This window comes from Phalacrocorax carbo, chromosome 3, assembly GCF_963921805.1.
Source record: "Phalacrocorax carbo chromosome 3, bPhaCar2.1, whole genome shotgun sequence".
Taxonomy (NCBI): domain Eukaryota; kingdom Metazoa; phylum Chordata; class Aves; order Suliformes; family Phalacrocoracidae; genus Phalacrocorax; species Phalacrocorax carbo.
Window position 1 is genome coordinate 17,269,037 of NC_087515.1, and position 25,408 is coordinate 17,294,444.

General features: G+C 34.2%; 1 protein-coding gene across 1 annotated transcript in view; it reads right to left on the reverse strand.

Moving 5' to 3' along the window:
- Positions 1–25,408, reverse strand: part of KIF6 (kinesin family member 6) — a 177,071-nt gene that overhangs the window by 130,659 nt on the left and 21,004 nt on the right. The window contains exons 4-6 of the mRNA XM_064445467.1: positions 21,774–21,883; positions 13,430–13,559; positions 3,676–3,882 (exon numbers count right to left, since the gene is read on the reverse strand). Of these exons, the coding sequence (XP_064301537.1) occupies positions 3,676–3,882; positions 13,430–13,559; positions 21,774–21,883 (447 nt within the window). The remainder of the gene's footprint in view (positions 1–3,675; positions 3,883–13,429; positions 13,560–21,773; positions 21,884–25,408) is intronic.

Here is a 25,408-nt window from a genome sequence, read left to right on the forward strand (position 1 = left end):
GGACATGTTCTCAGAGCATCCTCAGGAGATGAGGATTTTGGGGTGCATCGCTTGCAGGTACAGAGCTATCAACTACATTGGTATCTTGCAGTTTAGTTTATCACATACTCTGAAGCCATATGCCTGATCCAGAGGTCTCCTTTTTTCTCCTGTCTGTCTGCAGTTACAAGACGTCTGACATTGCCTTTGATCCATATCCAGAATCCTTCCAGATTCCTGCACACACCTCTCCACTCTTCAGATTTCTGTCAGTTAAGTCTCCCATCCCCCCTCCCATTTCTAGCAGAGTTTATCAGCTTAAGCTCTGGTCCTTACAGCAAAAAGTCCAAACTCTACTGCTGTTGTCTTGTAGTTGATTACAAGTATTCTTACTTTTTGGACAACATATGCTTGTCTCTGGTATATACTACAAGTCTCGCTGGAAATAATTCACCCCAAAAATAATGATTTGTTAATCAGAAACAAATTAATGTATTTCACTTTAAATTATTAAAAAGTTCTTGTTTTTTTTCTATTACAGTAATGTCTGTATATTTTAATTAGGAAATAACAAAACCAGAAAATTACTTTTTCTATAGGATATGAATAAATACAGCATTTGATGGCTGGCAGTGATTTCAAATTTTATTAGTAAAAACTTCAGTAGGTGTGGATAGCAATCATTCACTAATCAAGAAAACCTTTTGGTGTTCCCTAAATGGAGCATGTGTTAAATGACAGTTAACAGGCACATTCGTCAAAGCAGTGGGAACATTGTAGTCTATAATTTTGAGGAGATACATACATAACATTCTAATTCTACTAATAGTGTCAAATCATGTGGCTGTGTCACTGTTAATTTGTAACTCTACGTTTGGCCCAGGATACCCTAGGTTGTGTATCAGAAGGGAACATCTACACATGCACAGAAAAGCAGTTGTAATTCCATAACATGCTACTACCTCTTACAGATGACAACAGTTACCTGGATATTGTAGTAGGGACTTTGAAGAGCACCCATGCATCAAGTTGCTGTGGACACTAAAACTGAATTGTCCCTACTGCCACTGCAGGTCAGCTGCATGACACTATCTCATCCTCATTTCACTCTAGATATATAGGCCACTTGGAGAAAAAGTGCCATTGATTTAAGATTTTTTTTTAAACTCATTGTGGGTATTTAACAAGTAGACGAGGTGTGGTAACACAGAACCGTGTTCCCATTGTCATCTTGACACAAATAATTTTAAATGACTATTTTATTATGCAAGGTGTTTAGAAATGGCATAACTCAACACTAAACACCAGTAGGTAACTAAATAGTTGAGCATGTAAATAAGCTGATTTTGAGGACTCCTTGTACTTTAATATTAGTCACTGCAAGGTCAGGAGTGAATGGCCCAATGCCCACCGAACAAAAAGGTATTTTTTATTGTCTTCAGTGGCGTTTTATTCAGTATTAGAAAATATTTTTATTAATAATACACAATCCCAGACAGAATCTAATGTGCTTATCTCCAACTGTATTTATCCTAAAATAGGAGTGAAAAGTTGCGTGACAAAACATTAACGTTTTATGCTTCTACAGCACTTCAAACCTGAGTATCTCAAAACACACTACACAGATTATTAAATTCAATCTCGCAGAAGCTCATGCAATGTTGCATTATAAATAAATAAAAATCATACAGCAAATAGGAAGGATCCTATTGTATTATTCTGAAGAGATCCATTTTAGAATCATTTATCCTTATCACTTGCCTGTACAACTAAAATACAGACATTTTTCTTCAACATAAAATTTAAACAAATGGGGGGGTATGAAAAAAATTCAGTGTAATGGTAAATGACTGACTGCCACCTGCTGTGCCTTAGGCTTCTTCTTTGGACAGATGAAATAGCTCTGATTGTAGATTAAATAAAATGTAAGATATAGTTCATGTTAGCACAAAAACACACAACACAAAAATGAAAAATATTCTTCCCAGTAAGAGGAACAATCAGTTATATTTCCATATCATAATTTTAAAGAATTTTCCCATATAGACACCCAGAAAATTTTCTGGTTTAATGGATTTCCCCAACTGTAACTTTTACTAATACATATACTGGAGTCTAAATTAAAAGGGACAAGTCTGAATTAGTGTGAATTTTTTGTACTCCCCCACCTTCTTATTTCTCCCAGGAAATGACAGCCTCACAAACCTGCTATTTTTGTATATAAGAATTTCTAACGAAGCCTTAGGAAACAATACTGTATTCTCCAGCAGAATTCCAAAAAATAACAAATTTCTGGCAACAGAAGAGTGTGAACTGTACTGTGAAAATAGTATGCAATCTTAGGAAGAACAATTTCTCTTACAGGTGTGAGGTCTGAAATCCATACATGAAAAACTTCAGTGATTGCAGCTTAATAACACAGCACCCACAAAATAGATTTCATTGATTACCAAATGTTTCTTACCCTTGCTTGGTGTTTTTTACAGCATTAGAATACAAAACATCACAGCAGATCAGGGAAACATAAATGTAACATACACTAAGTTTTTATAAATAAGTATCTTTTAGCAATGCCACGAATACTAATCTGAAAGGAAGGAAGGAACACAATGGAATACAGACAATGCCTATAAACCTGGTGGAAAGAAAAGAAGAGATACTGGAAAAGAAGATATGAGTGAGTGCAAACAGCCTTCACCATCATACTTACCACATTCATAAAAACTACAAGGGTCGTAAAGATGCAACATCTTGTTTTTCCAGTTGTGAATGGAAAATGATTATAACAGATCAGTGGAGGAAAAATAATAACGTCCCCAATAGTAATAATATTAATAATTATTATTAACAATAATAATAATTAATAACAATAATAACAAATCATGGTCTGTTAACCAAACCTTTCTACTGGAATACTTCGTCCTCAAAGTTTTAATTCACCACTGCTATTTTAACTAATTCTTCATTTCTTTTTTAAAAAAATTAGTATGATTAGTAAGGATTAATCTACTTTCCCAATATCTGCCTTTTCTGAAGAGGAAAATATAAAGCAACAGTGAAAGGAGGATAGAGATTTCAGTATACATTAAATCAACAGGCTAAACCTTTTTCAGTAACAACAGCTGAATGATAAAGCTTTGTGGAGATTTATTATTATTGTAGTTGCATCTATGAGTCCTATTGGTATATAACCAATTATGGTAGTTACTCCACAAATACATTAACAAATTTAACTCCTGTCTCAAAGAGATTGAAGATTGACATTGGTAGAGGAATAAAACAACACGAGAGCCTAATATTTTACCATTTTACAATGTTTGAATCACATAAAAAGCAATCAGTTTAGTCCACTGATTCTTGACTGATACATCCTGATCCCAGCTGGGGAAGGGGGAGAAGGTGACAGAGAACATTTTTAGCAGAAATACAGCTGCAATCTTGTAAATATCCTTAGCATTCCAAATAAAACAAGAAAACTATTTTTGAAATACTAACCTGTATATCTCCTATACCCTTACTGTTCCTAAATTAAATGATGGTATTTCAAAGGAAGAGCTATCAACTCAAACATTTTAAGAAACTGCAATAAATATCCTAAGACTAACTGAATATTGCAATCAAGATTTCCAAACCATTGCACATTGCTAAACAGGAATGTAATACAGGGAGAAATATTTCACTCTATTCCAATTTTACCTGTTCCAAATAATGTAATGACAGGTTGATGTATTTAGCCTCTGTCAATAAGTGACCTCCGACTCCAGTCTTTGCAACACGCTCTGATCCAGCAAGGTCTACTAAGTGTAACTTGGAGCGTCGGATAGTTGCAGATCCAGGTTCCTTGCTGGAGATGTGAATAGTGAAAATGCAGTGAGATCGGGTTGAGGCTTGATTCATTGGTGTCTACAATGAAAAGAAAGGAAGAGTCCTCAATGTTCATTTAATAAATAAATTCAGTTTTTTATAGCTCAATAATCTGGCAATTGAAATCACCAGTTTTTTAGCTATTGCACCTGCAATAAATATGCAAGAACACAAAAGGATTTACCTGGCACTCACATTCTGGCCAAATAAGTGGATAATTTTGATCTGGACAAATTATAGTGCAAGCAACTATCCTTGTTCCAAGATACTCTAAAGTGATACAGCAGCAAAGCAGCTGGCTTTACTATGCCGAGGAATACTAGAAAAGGGCATGTTGATTGGAGGAAAGTTACTAATTCCTGATCTCCAAGAGGTTATAAATATCCTCATTGGTAAGGCTTTTGGTTTTTTTTTCCTAGATAGCTACTAGTGTAATTAAGACTAGGACTTTCTATAAGGCTTTAGACTTCCACATTTTCCTTACTTTTTATGAAAATATTTAACTTGGCAAATCAGTATCAGAATTTTTGTGGCATGACATTTTCATGGAAAGTTTGGTTTTAAATATATTGATTTGGAATAGCTACTGCCATACTTGCTTAACTAGATACATAGAAAATCTTGGTGAATTTTCAGCGATGCGCAGCTTTAGTATGACTCCAGCAGTGTCACCAATATATTTGAAATGCAGAACAGAAAATTTTAAACAGCATTCATATTTAATTTTAGATTTCAAATGACCACATGCCATCACACATGCACCTTTCTTTTCTTAAACAATGTATATGAAAAACTTTAAGCCTCTAAAGCCTCTTTCATTTAGTTATAGCATGCTGTTGTTGGAAACTTAAAACTCAAAGAATTCCTTAGTATCCTCATTTTATAAATAGCCAAAGCTTTAGAATATTTGTTGAGAATATAGGCTTACCATACAAATAATAATTTTGTTTATAAACTATACCAAGTATTACTAAATTGTTATCAGGTCATAAATACTTGTCTTGCAGAAAAATAGGGTAGTGAAATACATTAATAAATAAATATTATTCAGTTAGCACCTAAATCTATACTTCTTTATAGCTATTTAAAAAGATGATTCAAAAGATTCTGGTTAAATTGTATACATTAATCTGTCTATACTTTATTCCTCTGTTATTCTAGAGTAATTATTTACCCAGGCATACCCTGTGATTCAGACTAGATATACCAACATGTTGGTTTTTTTTCCATAGTCTGCTTTGGTATGAAACATTCTAGATGTTAAAATAGCCTGCTTGTTGCAGGTGTTGAAGGTATTGTTAATCCAGAAAGGACAGCTCTTAACAAAAAGACTGCAAGCTGAATATGCCTTTACCGGGAATAATATGAACAGCCATACCTCTTGGTTGAATTGTCTCCCCTTCAATTTCCCAATATTTTTTCTAGCCTTAATAGTGCCAGCACAACTGAGCTGTTTTGGGAACTGATTCAGCTCAAAGGAAAAACAAACAAAAAAAAAACAACCACAAAAGGTCTGCAAACCATAGATATTTGAACTGGATCAGTTCCCCGATTCGGTCACAGCACAGCTGTAGAAAGCAGTTCTGCTAGAATAATTGAAAATGGCAGCATACAGTGTGTGAACAAGTACGTGCTGTGTAGGAATAACTACACTTGTAGTTGGTAAAAATTCTGTAAAGAAATGACAGCCTTAGCACTATTTTATTTTGAGCTGCTTTACCTAATAAAGCCAAGCTCAGAGAGAAAGGGAGATTTTTCATCATTAGTTTATACAGACAAGGAATTTTGGAATAACACAGGCAAGTCACTGGCTCTGCTTAACCGCCTGGTTTCTAAGGATTATTTCACAATCCTGTGAAATGAGCATCAGAGTGCAGTCACATGCTATTGCTGTCTTCAGAGGTGAAGCTGAACAAATGAAGGGGCAGTGAGTTTAGCATGGGAATGAAAATAAACAGGCTCAGGGAAAGGTGTCAAGCAAGAAAATACTCCCAAACTTATTTGAAATGCAGTTATACTAAGAAAAAGTTATTTGCTGTTAAAATGTACTTTATTCAGCAATTCCGATTCCATGAATAATCAGAGCCAGCTTCACTTATTTTACTAGGAGAGCTATGATTTTACTACTTGCAGCTCTGTGAAGCAGAACTGGATATTTTATTTTTCCATCCCCAAATCCACAACAGATTTAATATTCAAGGACAACAGAATTGGTATTTGAGGACATTTTACACTACATTCATGGCATCAGTCTCACTATACTGCAGACAAGTCCAAGCCAGATCAAATATCAATACAGGTCTAGCTGTGGAAGCACAAAGTAAAGGTTGCTATGGAAGAAGCAGAAGAAATCATCATACTTTAGAATAAGCATTCTTAAGAAAACTTAAGTTTCACTATGCAGCAAACCCTCTTGTATTTTAAAATGTGCTTTTAGTCACACCTGTTTAACACCAACAGAGGCAAAAAAATAAAGCATAAAAGAAAATCATACCAGGACTCTGAGTTCCAAAAGGCCCGGGCAATATTTGGCCTATTAGGTCTTTATTATAATAGCAATACACCAGCCACAACTTGTTTTTCCATGTTCCGAGCAGATTCTGCTGGACTGGTCATTAGAAATTCCTACGCTTTTCTCTCCACAACTTCTTTTTTCATGTAAAATGAGTGAAACTGATTTGGAAGTCATTGGCTAGAATCCCAAACTGCTATTTTTATAGACCTTCTTCAGAGTAGAACCATGCTTTAATCAATATACCAATACTCCTTTTACAATATGATTCTATTGCCACTTTGCAGTTCCCGTACATAGAAAGCTCTATTAGAACTCTTGCAGGAAGTGTAAAGCAATAAAAATTTAAACTGTTAAATGGGATGTGATCGTGAAATATTAATTGTAGTCATAATCCCCCACACTTTGCTACTTCTACCACACAAGAAGATGCAGAGCACACAGCAACAGAAATGACAACTTGTCAGCATCTTCAGTCCAAAAATAAGCCTTTTTCGTTTGGTTGGTTTTTTTTTTGCTCTTACGTATGCACTTCTCAGTATCACCATTCAGCTGTTCAGAAAGTTTGAAAACTGAAAACAAACAAAATTCTCTGGACAGTGTCTCAGAGCCTACTAAAAGGTTCCTTTAGTGGCTTTCAGAGTTCATTTTGGCTTTGTTAGTGATATTCAAACCATATGTATATGAAATCATCCTCACACTAATTTCATGTGATGAAGGAAAAAAGAAAGAGGGGAGTGGCCTGGCTCTCAGCAGATGGTTGCTATTGTGAAAGTTATATATAGGACAATTGAGGAGTTGCAGTTACTTACAAGGAAATAATTTTTTCCAGGAATTTTGTGACATCATAAACCACATAAGCAGACTTCAGATGGTTTGTGATATCACATGAACACTACAGAGGAATTAATGCCAGGTCGTCTGTTGCTGCCCATTTGTGGGATGGTAAAAGAGCAATTCAATAACATTTCTTTCAAGATCATGATTTGGTAAAGCACCAGTGTTTTCTTTGACCTTGGAAAATATGCACAAGAGATATTTCAAGCCATACAACCCAGTCTCCCTTTTCTCCAGGACCAGGATATACTTGTGTTTGCTGAAATTAAATAAACTAAATAAAGGCTTTGTGACTTAAACAATTAAATCTATTCACACAAAAGTTGCAAGAAGGTGATTTCTACTTAAACGAGAGCCTGCAGCCCAGCCATATTGCAAGAAGCATTCGAGTCAGATGTTTCCATCAAGGAATACAAGGTCATGAAAAGTCCAAAACCTTGCTGGAGCCTAAGATATCTATCTTAATATAATTGTTATCTACCTTAAATCATCAAAACACTGCAGGGCTTCCTCCCTACACAAGATTTTATGTATTTCTCAAATATCTTATTTGTTGCAGCTGCTATTGTAAATGTTTTCACTAAGAAGAATAGCCAAAAAAGGGATGCTACTGGTCTAAATAGAGTTCTTAATAATTGAGGATCTGAGAAGGAGAAAGTTTCTTAAATAGGAAAAAAACATATGAAAAGCTGTTTGACAATCACCATTAGACTAACAGAAGCTGCTACTATCTGGAAGAATAATGTGTTGATAATGGCTGCCAAATACACTCAGACAGAGAAAATACAGAAAAGAATTCAGGACAGCTGGGACAAAAAGATTTCACAGGTGATAAATGCAGTTGTTCAGCCCATATTGCAAACCATCTCCACTTGGCAATTTATACAGTTCCAGTGGAATCTTTTCCTCTTTGAATCAAAATGTTTAGACATCAGAAGAATATGATTTTCCTGTATGAGTGAATGAGTGACTAGTCAAGGCATAAATGAAGAAAGGCTGATTCTGAATGCTCCCTTTTTTTGAGAGAGAATGTCTTGGTGAGAAGGTACAAAATCTTGTTTTAAGGATGGCTTATTTTTCTCTGCAGTTTTTCTCGCTTTTGAACTTTTTGAAGAAGGGCAAGGGAAAGAGAAAAGCACTGATAGCATCCAAGGCTGATATCAAATTGATTTTCTCCAGTCTCAAGCTACAATCATATGGATACCTGTAGGAAGAAGTTCTGACAGCTTCAGTCATTTCACAGTTCAGATGGTAAGAAAAGAGCCATTTTGTCCTACAAGAATGATAATAAGGCAATATAACACAGTTTGTTTTTCTGGTTGAAACTCATCCTTAGAATATTCTGATACTTTGACAATGTTGGGTTATAGCACAGAACATCATAAGTCTCTGCAAGGCTAAAGGAAAGGAGATTCTTTGTTGAAAAACAGTGGATATATCTGTCTAATTAATATCAGCTCCACACGTTCCAACAGGACCCTGCTATACGGAAGGGTATGTAAGCTGAAGAACAGGAGGTTCCTGCCTTTTTATCTGGTAGATGACAGTTTAATATATATTTAGTTTCCTTTCTGATTAATATGGTACAAGTGAAGGGGTTCTTCAGGTGTACTTAGGTACACTTGGCGCTGCTGAGATTGAAAATTTATTGCTATGAACATATAAGAATGAGAATAGGTGCAATCTGACACTTCCCTGATTTCTAAAAGCAATACTTTACCTTTCCATACTTAATGCAAGTACAGTTTCACAGCGAGACCATGGTAACTGAGGTAACTTTTAAAGTAATTACTATTCCCTGGTGAGGATATTATTAAACTTTACATTATACGGTGCCTTTTATCTATATAAATCCCAAAGCGCTTTAAGGACTATTCAAAGTAGTACATATGACCAGTGATTGTTTTACCACACATTGAAATGAAAGCACATGTGTGAAATGATGATGCCATTTGGTGCTAATGATACTTTAGAACAGGTTTGTCAGAGAGCAAATATATGAACAACTGGCACCAATGAAGAACCTAGGAAAGCAGGATGCAGTTCTAATGTGGATAACATGCCTTCTTGGTAAAAGTGTCATTTAATCTCATATGTTCACACATTCAAATCCTATTTTTCATATGTTATCCAAGAAAAAAAAATGCATTCTAACACTACCAGTGGCTTTCTAAATATATTCAAGAGAATACTAATGGACAATAAAAATAAACACAAAGGGAATGAGTCCAATTCAGAGGTCATAAGTCAGACCCGCAACTGTCTTTAAATGTTTAAAAGTTTCATCCTTTCTTGAAATAAACATATTTAAACATTGCCAAAAGCTTACTACTTGCCCCATGTGTACTTCAAACATTTTAAATGATGGAACAAATACTGTGTAGTACACACTGTCTTCCAAATTTAAACAATGGAGTATTATAGGTATAAAACTATGCACTGAAACATTTCCTTCCTCATTAGAATGAAGTAATTTTGCATTAGAGGAAAAACAAATGCTAACTATACATGCAACTGCACTGTTCAGACAACAATCTCACATAAAGATTTTACAGTTCTGAAATCGATGCATGCCCTTGGGAGGCTACCACCTCTACCTTTCTCTGCTATTTTGAGAGGGATACTAAAAAAAGTAATAAGGATTCTCTAAATCACAGAGGTTCAGGCATATTATTTTCAAGGACAGCAATCACAAGAGATTCCTATCACAAGAATTTAGCAAACAGCACTTCACCTGATGACATATTAATAGTATATCTACCAAAATAAAATGGTTTGTGAACACTGCCTAAATGGCCACTTATTTCTGTACATGAGCTTTTTTAGATGCTGCTGCTACCACCTGTGTCATATGTGCAAATTAGATTTTGGAATCCTTTGTTTGCATGTATTTGAGATACCGAAATCATAAATTTGGCTTAAAAAACTAAAACATAAAAAATAAACCCAGATTATATTTTTAATAACCTGTTGCTGAGATTCTTATGCATTCAAATGTAAGAAGAAACTGTGTTTTATGGGAAAACAAAGGAAAATATAGCTCTTACAGTTGGAAGAGCTGCCAAAAAAAGAATCGTTGTTTTTTTGGGTTTGTTCTCTGCCTATTTCTCCCTGGCAAAATGTAAGAGACAAAAACTTCCCATTTGGATTTTACATTATTAAGTATTTCTGCACAGATGTCTCCCATTTTACCATTTCCACAACTTGTAGTACATGTCAAAACTAGAGCAAAGGATTGGTCCTATACTGACCTACAAACCAATCCTGCACAAATTAGATTAGCTTCTCCTTTCTTCCTTCTCATGAGCTATATAGTTATGTGTGGGAATGAAGTATTCGGTTATAAATGTTCCCTTAGGTTCTGACATTTAATGAATGAGTGAATGTAGCCTACAGAATACTTTTAATATTATGACCACTTTCTTTTTAGCACAGTCACCGGTGAGGGCAAAATGCAGCCCTCAAATCACAAGTTAGACTCTGCTAGCAGAGTCACTGCAGAAATTAAACCACCATTCTTATTTTCAAAATCTTCAAGTCTTCAGTGAAGGGTTATCTCAGGGGTAAAGCATTAGATTGCAACTTTAGAGGCCACAGTTTTCATATGTGATCTGTGACAGTGATCTTAGTTTTTCCTTAGCCAAACTCCTCAGCATTAAAAAAGATGTATCAAGCATTTCTTTTACTTTCTTCTCTATTTAGGCCTATTCACCTTGTATCTTTTTCTGTAAAATTTACTTAAATAGGGTCCTAATCTTTTTTGAGGTCAGGAAGCGTTATCATAATTCAGTTAAGGTTTAAAAATATGGATCTCTAGAGAAGTTATGGTTGATGTTGTAAGTCCTCTTCCCTAGACCTTTACATTAATTCCTCATTTCTGCAAACGCTATTTTCTCATTCTGAGAAGTCATCATATAAAGTCGCAGAGTCACCTAAAGCCAAAAATGCCAAATGATAATAGATGATAAATTCTGTAATTCCTGAGAGGAAGCAGCACTCAGCAAGCTCACCGTACAGTATTGCAACATACCTGCTGCAGTTGCAAAGGAACAATGTATAACTATATAGTAAATATATATATTAACTCAACAATAATAATAATTATATATAATAACATCTATAATATATATTACTATATAATAAAAATAAAACTTCTACAATGAAATCCAGCTCACTTAAAGTTTTCAGGATCATATTAGCATTCAGACTAAGCAAAGTAAATATTGCTGCAATTGGTGCCAGTTATTCCAAGCAAGACTTCTCTGCATTTTTTTCTTTTAAGTACTCTTCATGAAAGACCAACGGAACAATAATTCTGTAATGTTTATGCAACAAAAAGGTCTTGCTGTGGCAAAAGCAGCAAAAGTCACAATGGCATAGCATTCGCTAACCTAAGCCACCCAAATTAGTGAATTCTCTGCTACTGGGGTCCCACACATTCTCATGTCTATTCTTATGTTTTCTAGCAAGTACTAGCATGCCCCAATTAAAAATACCAAGCTTTAGATTAAAAAACAAGCTAAAGGATATTTTTATTCACATAGTCCAGTTAAGTCATGGAACTTTGTATCACATGAGATTTCATTATAAGAATTTTCTGAGGTGAAAAGAAAGCATCTGGGCAAATTCATGTAAAGAAAAAATACAGTTAAAAATCTTAGCTCTATATAGTGCGGAAGAAAAAGTAATGAAGATCACAAATTTTTTTAAAAAAGTTATCATTATTTACTTGGTTTATCTTTTACTCTTCTCTATATATTTGTTCCCATTGTTCAAAACAGGAAACGGGAGCAAACATATCTTTGGTCTGAACCATTAAGAATATTCTTTCAGTTTTACTGAGGATTACTTCATCTCGACCTGTAATGACTTACCATCTTCATTAGCCCTGTTATTTGTTCACAACTTTCAGTTTGCAATATATTTTCTCTTCAGGCAACATTTTCCAAATATGTAACACAATTGCCCTTTACAATTACTGACTTATGACCCTGTCAGCCAGCAGCACACTGTTCTTTAAATATTCTGGCTCATTTTCATACACAGCTCCTCTAAACTGATGAGAAATTTCCTGAAGATCTTCCTCCATGCAATAAACTTTCTTTTTCTGTTTTCATTACCAACTATCATGACAGGTTTTCAGGCTTCCGAACTCAATTTCATCTTTTTGTCTGCTCTATTACACTTTTTAAAGTTCCTTTCTAAATTGTATCGATTTTTCTATTTCAATATCATCCTTGCTTCAATATTCATATTTACTAACAGCCCTGAAGTACAGCTTGATTATGTATTGCCTCGACCTCTTTCTGCCTCTCAAAATGTCACTGCTGCAAAAGTCTCCCTTGAGAAAGAGAGAACAAATTAGTTTTATGCCTATTTATATTTTATAATCAAACACTTCTTTCCCTGTGCCCAGGTGTACATAGTCAGCCAGCAGGAACAGAGAGCTACTTGACTATGTAATATACTTTAAATGTCTTTCTCATCATTGATTTATTATATATCTTTTTTGTCAGACAGAGGAAGGAAACTCAGAAATTTCTAAAATAGAATTAGCTGTGTTGTAGTAAAGACACATTGAGAGTGCTCACATTATACAATACACTTTTTGTATTTACATTCCACTTCCAAGTATGAAGATAAGGAAAAAAACTCTACAGATTTTGGACATAGAAACATTTCATCTGAATTTTCCAGAATCAGCAGAAACACCCTTGTCTTTGCATATTGACAAATGTTTATTTTGAATGTGCTTTGCACTACCATTTGTTTTTTTACATATAACAGGACATGTTTATACGATAAGAAGAAAAGACAGGGGGCTGCTAACTCTTACTGTAACTAATTCAAAGACAATTTAGTGCTTCTGTGGGAATGTTTGACAATGCTTTGTAAGGCCATGTTTTCTAATCTTTAAATGTGTATGCATGTTGATACATGCCACGTTCAGAAGTCAGTCTATGGTTTATGAGAAAAATGTTTTCTTATTTATTTTAATTGCAGTAAGTTACGACATCAGCAACCACCAATCAGATTCCTTAAGGAAAAACAGAAAGCTCTCGCAAAGTGAAAGCTACCATTAGAGAAATGCTTATTGAATTTCACTGTGGATATACACACAGAAAGAAAATATTTATTTATCTCTAAGGACTTCCAAAATATACATCATATGTAGAGAAGTTTATGACCATTTTAACTCTGGTGGTGTTAAGTAAGATTTGTAGCAGCAATTCTCACCTCAGCAATCATTCTGTTGGTGTCTCCCAAGAAGAGCAGGTTTAAGGCTTCCTCTTCATTGGTTGCTTGCTGAAGCGACAAGTTTTTCAGATGAATGTTCTGATCGGGGTCTTCCATTATTGTCACTTTTCTACATGGAAAAAGAAAAAAAAAAAAGAACCAAAATGAAAACTGGAATTGTTGTAAGGCAATATTTGTTCCATATTTTCATTTTGATTGCGCCTAAAAGGTGACATCTAAAACCCAAAACCAATCATAATAAAAGAACTAAAAACACGAAGAGTAAACGATGTACATTAGAAGTGCTGAAATATTTTTTTAACTGTTACCTCCTTTTTATTCCTTTATTATAGACCTCCACATAGAAAAGGAATATATAAAATCTATAACTATGACAGAAAGCTTTAGGAGTTTTTTTTATGAGATACAGTAGAATCTCAAGGGCAAGACGTTAGGTGAATCATCACAAACAAATAAGTAGGGGTTTGTTTGCCACTACCACAGGTATTTAAACACAAATGATACATAAAGTGTACAATAATCTTGATGAACAAATAGGCATGGAATATTTCAGAAAAAGCCAATATGTTTCTAATAACTTCGCATTTGCCAAGATTATTTCTCTTTTAACTATTCTCAAATGGTAATAACTGCAAATGTAAATGATCCCTTTCTTAAATTAAAAGCAAGCAAACAGAATGACTTTATTTTCACTGAGGTTAGAAATGCTCTTAGTTGTACTTCTTTAAGCCTTAAAGTTCAGAAAAAGGAAGTTAGACAGAAGTAGCAAGAATATGGCAAAAGCTCCAGGAGAGCTACTAAATACTACTGAAACTCATTTTCATTTCTTTAAATAACCTTTTTATGTAAGAATTTTTTCCTTGATCAGGTTACTGAGAATTAAACTTTAATGGCTTTACTGAGTAGCCGTTAGGGTCTCCTCAGTTAGGACATTCTCTAGTATCCAACATGGAAGCCAAGCAGTTGCATCACTGCATTTGGAAAACTCCCAGAGTCAAGACTCTGTTAAAATTGAAGGTACACTAATTCTAAGGATGAATGACATGTCCTTCAGGGTGAATTACATATTCTGAGACAACTTACAGCAAGCAAGTTAGAACTTTTTAAAAAGTTATACGTTTTTTTAAAAACATTTTTTTTCCCTGTAAGTATAGATACTACCTTATATACACACACATACACATATATGTATATGTATGTGTGTATATATATTTTTTCATATTCTTCAAGGTTAACCACAAGAGGGAGTATGGGGCTTGAGTTTTTATCTGTAGATAGCTCTTGCATGTTAATTACTCGAAGCTGCTTCAAAACCACACAGGTTGGGTTCTGTTCTGCTTTGCTTGCCTTTTTTCCCCTCAAAACTGACAGAATCAAATCGAGCAGCTAAGCAGCATTCTATAGTATTAGGGAAGTGGTTCACCCTCTGATGGTCAAAACACTGGAATGGATATACAGAAATAATCTGAACACATCACAATACACTCACCATTTTCAAGAAAAAAATACATGTAGAAGTACACAAAATGCTTCTTTCATAGTCATAACAATTGTTTTTCCAAGTATGATTGCCTCCCACTTATAGCCTTATTTTTGTGCAGCAGGGTAAGACAGCACTAGTACAGTCACGAAACTCTGCTTCCCGCATTCAGAGCATAACCCCAAAGGCACAATTCTGCTCTCACATAACAGTGTTTTGATAATGTCAAGTTGTATTCTGTCCACAATTCCATCTGTGCATGCATCACATGCTAAAGCCCAGAGTGGTTCTGATTACAATATGATGCTTTGACTAACTTTAATATTTTGAAATTGCACAATAAACATCATCTACCTCTTTTTATAATTTAGGAAAACAATGTTGTTTTACTACGCACACTTGGCATAACATTTAAACCTTTAAGGATCTTTTCGGACTACATTTTGACTAAAGGTTATAAATAATTTCCAGACAATTAAGGTATTAGTTTGGATGAAAAGCTCTGGAGGATTATTATATCAGAAAGGAGACAGTGGAGAGATCACAAACCAGTGACAGCCTCCTATACAGTGCCCTTGCAGCTACTAGGAGGATTTCCAGATCGAAGTCTAAGTTTGCACATCTTGAGAGGCATCTGTCAAAACTTCCTCAGAAAGACATGTTCCAAAATGACAACAAAATGGTTTACTTTATAGTGTTATAAAGTTACTGTATAATATGATAACAGATTTCTATAGAACATTCTCTATTTTAGTGAAATCTTTACATTTCATAGCCCTAGCTTGGATCTTGGAGTGGAAAAGCTCTGTTAAGTTATCCCTAATGACTGAAAGAAGGCAGAGACAACGTTCTGTTTTCTTTATAAACAAAGAATCTTTTCCATTTGGCTTAATGGATGGAATTTGTGGCTGACTAGGAAACCTGTAGGATGGAATCAGACTTTTTTATACTGTTATTAACTCAGGCCCTTTCCTGTATCAACTGAGCTGCCATTAATGCAAGACAGCCTTACACATTGAATACTTTAATTTATTAAATTCCTGTCCCTGGCAAACACTGAAGTTAAAGCTTTCTTTGATTAATTAATACCCTATCATTAATTTGTATAATAAAAATAAATAAAAAACTTAAAAGATTTTGGAAAACAAATGACAATTTAAAAAATCAAGTTTCCTGTGATTATATCTGTCTCTAGGGCTTAGTATTCAAGAAATCTAAAATAATGTCAAACCTTTATAAACATTTAAAAATTATTAATAATGATGTAAACTAACATATGAGGACACATAACTTCTATGCAATACATTAGCACAGCATAGTGATACTAGTTGAGCATGAGGAGGAGACTATACAAGCAGTAATAAATTTAGGAAAAGGATAAAAGAGAAAAGCAGCAAGCATGCATCTTGGAGTCTGTCCAGAAGAACAGAATAAACTAATGGATAACTATAGCTAATCTTTGTGTAAAGTTGCGAGGAGCTTTAGGTTTTAAGAAAAAAAATGACCAAGATCATAATTTTATATATCATCCCAAAAAATTATCTTTCAGAAGTATAGCTCCCTGAATACCACATCAAAGGACAAAGTCAACACTGACTCAAGAGGCAAGGTTACAAAGTTATTCTGCCACCAGCACAGCTTTCAGTAGCAAAGAGATTTTCCATTCAAGTATAGACCTAGAACATAATCTCCTTGGCTTGTAACACACCACAGAACTATGAGATGAGCAAGTATTGGTGCAGACTGTTCTCCTGACATGTCGTACTGTGATAGAAAATAGTTCCCACTGTCTCCAATGAATCCAAAGGTGAGACAAGAAAAACACAGTTTGCTTGTTCTACACTTCATGGACATAGGAGTGTACTGATACTGATTGAGAGACTGTTGCACATTTAGGAGTTAGAGACCCACGTAACAGTTAACCTGAGCAGGCGCAGCCTGTGCTGTGCTGCGTGCACAGTGTGGCATTCAGGCCTGTGTCGTGCTGCACAGACCCCCTGGCTGCAGGATATATTCAGCGGCTCATTGTAACAGAAGAGCCTGGCGATAGGCAACAGGTTTATTTGCATCAAAAAAATCAGACTGAATGAACTATATTTCCTATATATTGAAAATTATTACTTTAACTGCCTTTCCCCCCCGCTTCCCCCCTTTCTTTCTTAAGCAGCACAGGAATTATTATACTAGTTGGTCTAGCTTTGCCTGTTAGTAGCTTGGTAACTCTTAAAGCACAAGTTACTAATGTATATATTGATATAGGTATCGTTGTTGATGTTTGAAGTTAATTGGCTCTGAGCTTAAAGTGTCTTCCTTTTCATAGAATTGAGTTCACTTAATCTATAGTTCAAATAAAATTCATCTTTCTGGAGCATAAGCTGGGAATGAAATCTCAGGGGACTCAATATGAATTAGCTGGGGTTTTTTGTTTGTTTGATTCTTTTTTAAAGTCAGCCAACTTCATACTAAATCTTACACATTTCCTTATCAAAGAGGACTTCAAAGAGTCTTCACACAAAAATGAGGAATCATTTATGCTGGCTGGAAGTTTAGATTAATTTTCTCCTGTTCACATCACTCCTGATTACTGGTTGTCTGAGCTCCCAGTGCAGTAGCTTCTCAAGTACTGCAGTTTAAAGTCTGACATTTTAAGGTAAAATAGCATTAATTTTAGTTTGCCTTCACATGCAAGAATGTCACCTGCCATAGTTTGGACAGGGAAAGTGGTAATTTATTGGTTGCGCTGACTTAATCTATGACTAATGGTTCTATAATCTCAGTCTTTACTTTTGTGTTATTGTTCAGTGCCATGAAAATTCTTACTTCCTAGTAAATAATACAAACTAGTTAGGAAGAGTTTGTACTGGTAGGTTATAACTAAAGTGAAGTTAGCTTGATTCAGTGTCATGGATTTATATAAATTACAAATACACTGTACAACAGAGAACCTGTTAGAGGAGAAAGCCTCTTGCACAACCTCAGAGTAAATAAAGAGCTTCAGAAAATCTTTCTTAATTTAAACAGTCCTGCAAATCTTTTATGAAAACAAGAGATGGCAGTAAGAATTCAAATAGTCTTCTACCAGCTATTTTTTATAGCAATAATTTTACACTTTTTTCATGTTTGAAAATAATCAGAATTTAGTTTTTATAAACATGGAACTCTCTGCAGCTACAATCAGAATTAGATCGTCAATATTAAATTCAATTTTTGCATTCTGACAAGTAAGATACTTCAAATATATTTGCATCTGTATACGCGTGTTTCAGCTACAGCGTCACAAAATTAAAAGTCTGTCAGCTTTCCATAAGCAAAACAAGTTACAACTGTAAGCTAAGACATATTGTACAGGAAGCATTAAGGTATATCTAATCATATCTTCTGTGGCCTACATGTCATATTACAACTAAACGTCATGAATACCCCTTTTTTTCTGTGAAAAGTTCAATGGGAATTCAAAACCAAACTTAGCTGATGTATAAATATCTATACCTATTAGAAGCATGATACGTATTTATGGAAACAAATAAATATGCATACATAAATAATTACGTAATTCTATCTATGAATCTATATACGTGTACCTATATATGTATATGTCTGTCTATATATGAACTACATTCACACATTTGCCAGGAATCTATTTCCAGAAAAGTAGTGATTTTTTGTGAGAGCCTCTTCCCTTCCCATCTTGCAGACTCTAATGAAATGATTAAGCAGTATTAAGTTGAAAATTGAATTGTCTACAGAACATAAAAAGGACGTCTACACACAATACCTTGACTTCAGGATCTGCGATTCCAAATCTATCCATGCAATGATTAGATGCCATGGGCAATTTTTAAATTTTTTATTATTCACTTTGTCTTAAACAACAAATGCAATTTAAAAACCTAATTTATCAAGTACTATCAAGAAGTCTGTTGTGCCCCTTTCATAACTTCTGTTAACTGAATGCCATCACTTTGTGTTTATTCCTTCCATTGAACTGATAATGTAAAAGCATTAACACAGGGTTTGCTAGAGAGAAGTATGTATCTTTGATTCAAATTGCATCCTCTTCTTTTGCAGAATATGGATAACAACACTGTTCCAAAACAACCTGCACACTTTATGAGGCTAACCTTTTGCCTACTCTTCTAAAAAAATGACACATTTCTTCCACACTTTTCTTGTCCATCTTGTATACTCGGGAGAATATCAGCACAGACTGCTAATATTTACCCAAGTACAGAAAACTTGCATTTGGCTTTGTGTGGTGCTTAAAACCTTGATGATCCACTGTGGAGTTCAACAGGAAATTATGCATAATATGACCCTTTTAAAGTAAAAAAAACCACGTAAATTCTTTTTAGTATTATCATTAAATACATGTTTTCAAACAAACTTAAGGAAGTTAGATTATTCTGTATTTTGCTTACTACCACTAAAATCTTAAAAGATCTTAAGCACATAAAATTATCAGAAAAATGAAATATATATTAGATAATAAAAACCTGATACATTTTAAAGTATGTGATTTGTATTTATTTAAGTGTAACTCCTACTTACTTTGTCATTTACAAAAATTAACCAAGTAACTAAAATGTAGTTAACCATGCAACTACCCTTTCCTGCAATTTGTACTCCCTTGTTAGCTCAGAATGACACTATATATTTTTAAATGTTGAATCCCTAGATTATGATCTTAAAAAAGAAAAAAATATTTCATTAGTTAAATACTTTTATATAATGCTAAATATGAGTGGCAAAGATATAGTTTTAGTGTACAGTATGTATCTTTTTGACAAATGATGTACTGGAAACAATAATGACCATGTGAAGTAAAACTGTTAAACACTAAGATTAGTTACTCTGCAGAGAAAAAGTTATTATCTCACTAAAACCCATCCTGCAATAGCATACACTAGATAAGTTTACAGGGAATTATGATTATCCCACTGTGCTCTAACCCTAATTTACAACCAAATTATCTGTCAGCTTTTAATTTTTAAAATAGATTAATACATAACAAGGAGTTATTCTTTAGCTTAATTGAATCACCATACACAAACCAATTTTGAGATTCTAAAATTAATTATTAGCAAACATTCAGAAACTAGTTTTAAGAAGTGACATATTTTCCAGGGCATATAACCCCCAAATAATTGTTTCAAATAAAGTTGCAATTAAATTAATCAAATTCAATTTAGTTCAATTGAATAAATTCAATTGAATAAAATGAATTAATGAAATGAGTTCAAATAAAATATTGCAAATAACAATAAATGAAATTTCCTGTGCCCCCTACTCTAGGTATCACTGCTCAAGCAGAGGGGTTGGACAAGATGATCTCCAGAGGTCACTTTCAACCCCTACCAGTCTGTGATTCTGGGAAATTAATAATTTAATAAACTTTAATAACTTAATAGCATTAACTTCAATAAGCTGAATAAAAGTGTAACAGACACAAAATTGTGAAAAAATCTGCACCTGTAAAAATGTGCACAAGAATTAAATTAATATCCAAATTAGTCTCTGATTTAAAATTTTTCTCTGCATAGCACAGGAAGCAGGTAATAAATCAAATTCGTAAACTTTAAGATGAAAGACATCAGTAAAAACATACAGTCCTTATAGCACCAATGCGTCATAAAGCAATAAAATTCAGTTCCATTTTATAGATGAAGTTAAGTGAAGCAATGAAACCAACTTACAGCCCAGTCTCATACTCTGACTCTGTCTGCTGCCTTCCTTATCTCTAGACTAGCTTGTTTTATAAAGATCAGTCTTGCAAGTACCAGTGTTGCAAGTACCACATATTGTGTAGAAAACTAAAGCTGTATTTTGACGCAACTTGGAATATTTTTTAATAATAAATAAAATGGTTTCAATCTGTTAATAACATAATTAGCTACTTTGATATAAAATTCTATTGATTTCCTGTTATTGCTCCATCGGCAGTTTTTAGTATGTTTCCTGCTCTTGTATCAGCAGTGATTGAATTGCTATTTACATGTTTCAGTCACCATGATGTTGAGTGAGAAAATTTATGGTTCCCGCATTATTTCAGGGCATTTGCAGATCCAAGCAGTCAACAATTTCCTCATTTATTCATATTTACCGTTTGCTGAGTTATTTTAAGAATAACACAGACTATAAACTGTTTTTTTCAGAAGAAACATAGAAACTACGATTTGGATCTCCTGTAAATTATAAAATCTTTAACTTCACCAGGCTTACGTGTTCATGACATACAAACCTTTATTTACTACACTTCTCCGTGTATTAGCAGGTGCTAGTGTCTTAATGATGAAAACTATTATAAGAGTCATTCATTCTGAAGTAAATATATTGTCCTCTGGAGTTCCTTTTGGCCTTTTCTATCTGTTACTTATCTTATTTCGTAATTGCTTATTCTAGAAAAATAGTTATCCTTGAAGGAAAAGGTCCAAGTAGAAGCAGGGAGGTTTTCTCCCTACTGTTGCAAGGAAAGAGTGCCTGTAACATATATCTCTGCCACATACACATGCACATTCCATATAAAGAGACAGGTGTCATGAGAAAAAACAAAGCCTACCTTCTTTTTTGTTTCCAGTGGCTGCAATAGATCTCTTCTACATAATATCGATATACATTTTTAATACTTACACCTTCAGTTACTCCCATCTAGTTTCCCTAGCCTCTATACACACAAAATAAAATTTAGACAGTGTTGATAAAAAATTGAGAAAACAAAGTATTTTGACTTAATTAACGCTGAGATCAGTAGCCCAGTTTAAAAAAAGTCCCCAAACAATGCAATAGAGCATATGAAAATGATTTCTGTTGGTGTTTTTGATGATTCTCTGTAGTTTTATTACTTACGGCAAATCTTCCAATCTGGAGGCCTCGTGTCTTGGGTCCAGCAGATCATAACCACATTCATTATAGATTTCTAAGTAGGAAACATGAGTTGTATACACTTTACTGCTATCCTGGATAAGAAAAGAAAAAAGAAATAGAAAATAAGAATAGCTATTAAGAGAAGTCAGAGATAGATCAGATGTCAAATTAATCACTATAGCTTTTACGTTGTTTCCTCACTGACCTTTTCTTTTCCTGGGTATGGTTTACATTTTCAATTCATGACATTTTTATGTTTTCTGTTACTGTATGTATAAAGGCTCAAGAAGAAAATGGGGAAAAAAAAAACAAACCCCAAAAGACTCACACATACAAAACCCCAAAACAAAAATCCCCCCAAGCCCCCAACAAGCCCATGAGTTTAGTCTGGGTTTTTTTTGTTGTTCCTTATATCTAGAAAAGTCTGTATACACTTAGAACATGGCAGGCTGCTTACAGAACCATGCAACATGCCATTTTTCACTTTTATGACAAAAAAAGAATGTATTATAAAGAGCTAAACCCTCATATTATGGACAGAAAGACTATGCTTTAAAAAAAAAGGAACAACAACAGCAAAAATAAATCAAAGATTTACTTAATTTAGAAACATCAGTGACATACTGCTTTCCACTCTCTTTATCATAATATTTAAGCACTGTATATGATGTTGGCTGTTCTCTGTAATCCTCATTTTTCTTTGTACAATACATTGCCAAAATGTAACTTAACACAACTGGGTTTTGTAGACAGAACTTTCTCCTGCACTAAGGCCAAATCTAAACAACATAAACCTCAAAATAATGGGCTATGATTTCCAAAATAAAAGAAAATTAGTCACTTCTTTTCAGCAGATGAAGCCACTGTGAAATCACTCACATCACACTCCCAAGAGCAGTTTAATAATCCAACCCACTACAGTTGGTTTGCAAAATACTTTGAGATATGAAATTTTCATTTTTGTTGAATAGTTATTTCCCATGTTTTTTTTACTGATAATGACAGTTCACTATTGCAAGGGACACCATTTAAAAAGATAAACTACAGATGGATGGAAAAAATGTAGTAACTAACTGTTCAAACAGAAAGCTGTGGAAATAGAAGAATTTCTGACCAATAAATTAAAAGGAAATATTGTTAAAAACAAAGGGCTTGATTTTCTTCTCATTCAGGGTAAAAAGTTTTGTTTCTTTACTTTCAGATTGCACTGTCTTAGTGCAAGTAAGAGCCTCAAAAGTCTTGTGTCCTTGCATTCACTTTCTCCGGTTCCATCCGACTTAGGTTTAGAAGGCAGATGACTCTTTTACTGTGTCAGCACTGTCCAAAGCACAGTTGTAGATAAAAAGAAATGAAACAAGGGAAAGGTATGAAAAGAAATGTGGAAAGGTGGAAAGATAAAACACCAAGAAGAGATGCTTCAAGATGCACCAAGAAAAAAAAGGTATGAAACAAACACAAAGATTTGGAAGCAGGCAGGCAGAAATACCCCTATAAGCATAAGTAGAGGTTTTGATCCAAAGCCCAGTCTGAAAATGGAAAAACAAACATTTTTATTTTTGTTGAAACTATGTGCTGAGAAGGCAGCAAATAAACTATTTATTTTTCCATCCTATTTTGTTTTTATTACATAATTAGCACTAGAAAAGAATGTTGATGTGTTGACACCGTACATTGCTGGCAATTGCAAGATCAACCTGTTCACTTTCCACAGCAAAAGTCCTCCATGGGGTCATGTGAGTGCAGCAGAAGGTATATGGCAACATGATCATGTGGGGTTTTTTTCCATTTCCATTCCCACAAGTGCAAACTTTTGTGCACCTGCAATATGCTGTGTACATTTACCTGCCAAAACCATACTTTGAAAGAGCCAAGGCAATTATTTAATATTGTTAACCCTTATTCTGACAGGTCATGTTCATGTGACTGAGACATATGCCCTTATGAGTAAGAACTGGTACCGTGTATTAGAGGAGTGACAGAGTACAATGTATCAATCATCAAATAATATTTGATTAATTAAATAGCTTTGTTAAAATGTGAAGATCAATCTTAAATGCACCATAGGCCCAGTGAAATAAACGAAGAGCTAAAACATATCACACGAGACTCCTCTCCCGCTCTTCACTTTTGCCTCCTATACTTATAGAAGCATCAGAATGATTGACTGTGTTCACTCATATTAGTATTACAGATACTAAAAGATAATTACATTTCTCATAAACATAATGAACAATCATCAGTGCGCTTACTCTGGCACACTCTTTCACTTATTCACACATTTCATTGTATACAAATGTCAAATGAAATAATTCTACAATATTTTGATTATAACCTAACACATATACACATACATAACACACATATAAATGCACATTACACATGACCCTACATACTCACGTAGAAAAAAGTTTATACCTGCAATGCCAATCACTACTGTTTTTTCTCACAGTCCTCCTATATGTGGCAAAAACCAGGATATGTTACTTAAGCTTTCTTTCCAATCTGTAGGCTGCAGGTCAGTTAGAAGACTTATGTTTTGGAATGACTAACTTAAAATTAACTTCCGTATTCAATGATAAATTTTGTTGCTGATATCTTATTTGAGTTTCTGATCATTTACTTATTAGAAAAATTAATATAAGGAGATAATAAGACATATTCAGGTGTGGAAAGACCTTTAAAGTTGGGGGTTTTTGTAATTTGTATTTGTTCTATTTCTATCGTTGCTCTTCAACATTGAGACACTACAGTGTACTTGTAGCATTTTAAATTTTACTATTGGCTTCTGTAAAACAGAATTGATGTAATGTTTTCTGTACATAAAATAAATAAGTAAGTTGCCAAATTAAGGTTCAGGTATCTTTTTGGGGGACACAGTAGATCCAGAAGAACCATACAATTAAATTGCAGTCAGTTTTCTCCTTCTCCCAGATTCAGCCCATTTTCTTTCTGCCAGACACCATTGGCTCCCCTGCCCAGGAAGCAACATCACATTCTTGTTTAATTGAAAGTAAAAGACTTCAAATTCACTGGGGTACTATGATCTGTAAATCAGTTTGATTAATTTTTAAGTGCAACAATTACACTTACAATTTCTGCAAGGCATTTTTTCTTTTTGTAATCACAAAACTATTTCAAGACTATTTTTTTTGCTCCCTACTTCCACAGCTAGAGTTGTTGAAATATACCATTCATTTTTACACCACTGGATTCACCTAAAAAAGTAAGTTTCTAGCTCTTTGGTTTGGGTCAGTTACCATATTTGAATGATGTGTTTTGCCTTATAAGCTATGTAAAACTCAGTATTCATAATGGCAGTTGCATTGAGCTGTCAGTGGCAGGAAAAATCTTCTGTGCAGTATTTAAAAAATGAACAGAAAAGCCTTAGGAAATAACTGGGACAGAACTGTAAGACCCAGAAATACTCTAAGATGAGGAAAAAGGGAAGAGACACAGGAAATCGTATTGGGCAGCATTTACTACTGCCTAAATTTTTGGTAAAGCCCAATCAATATTTATAGAGTGTAGTGACTATTTTTCCACTAGAAGTTTCAGAAGTAAAGTACATGCCAAACTGGTTTTCAGAATACAGTTTACTACCTTTGCAAGTGTTTTTC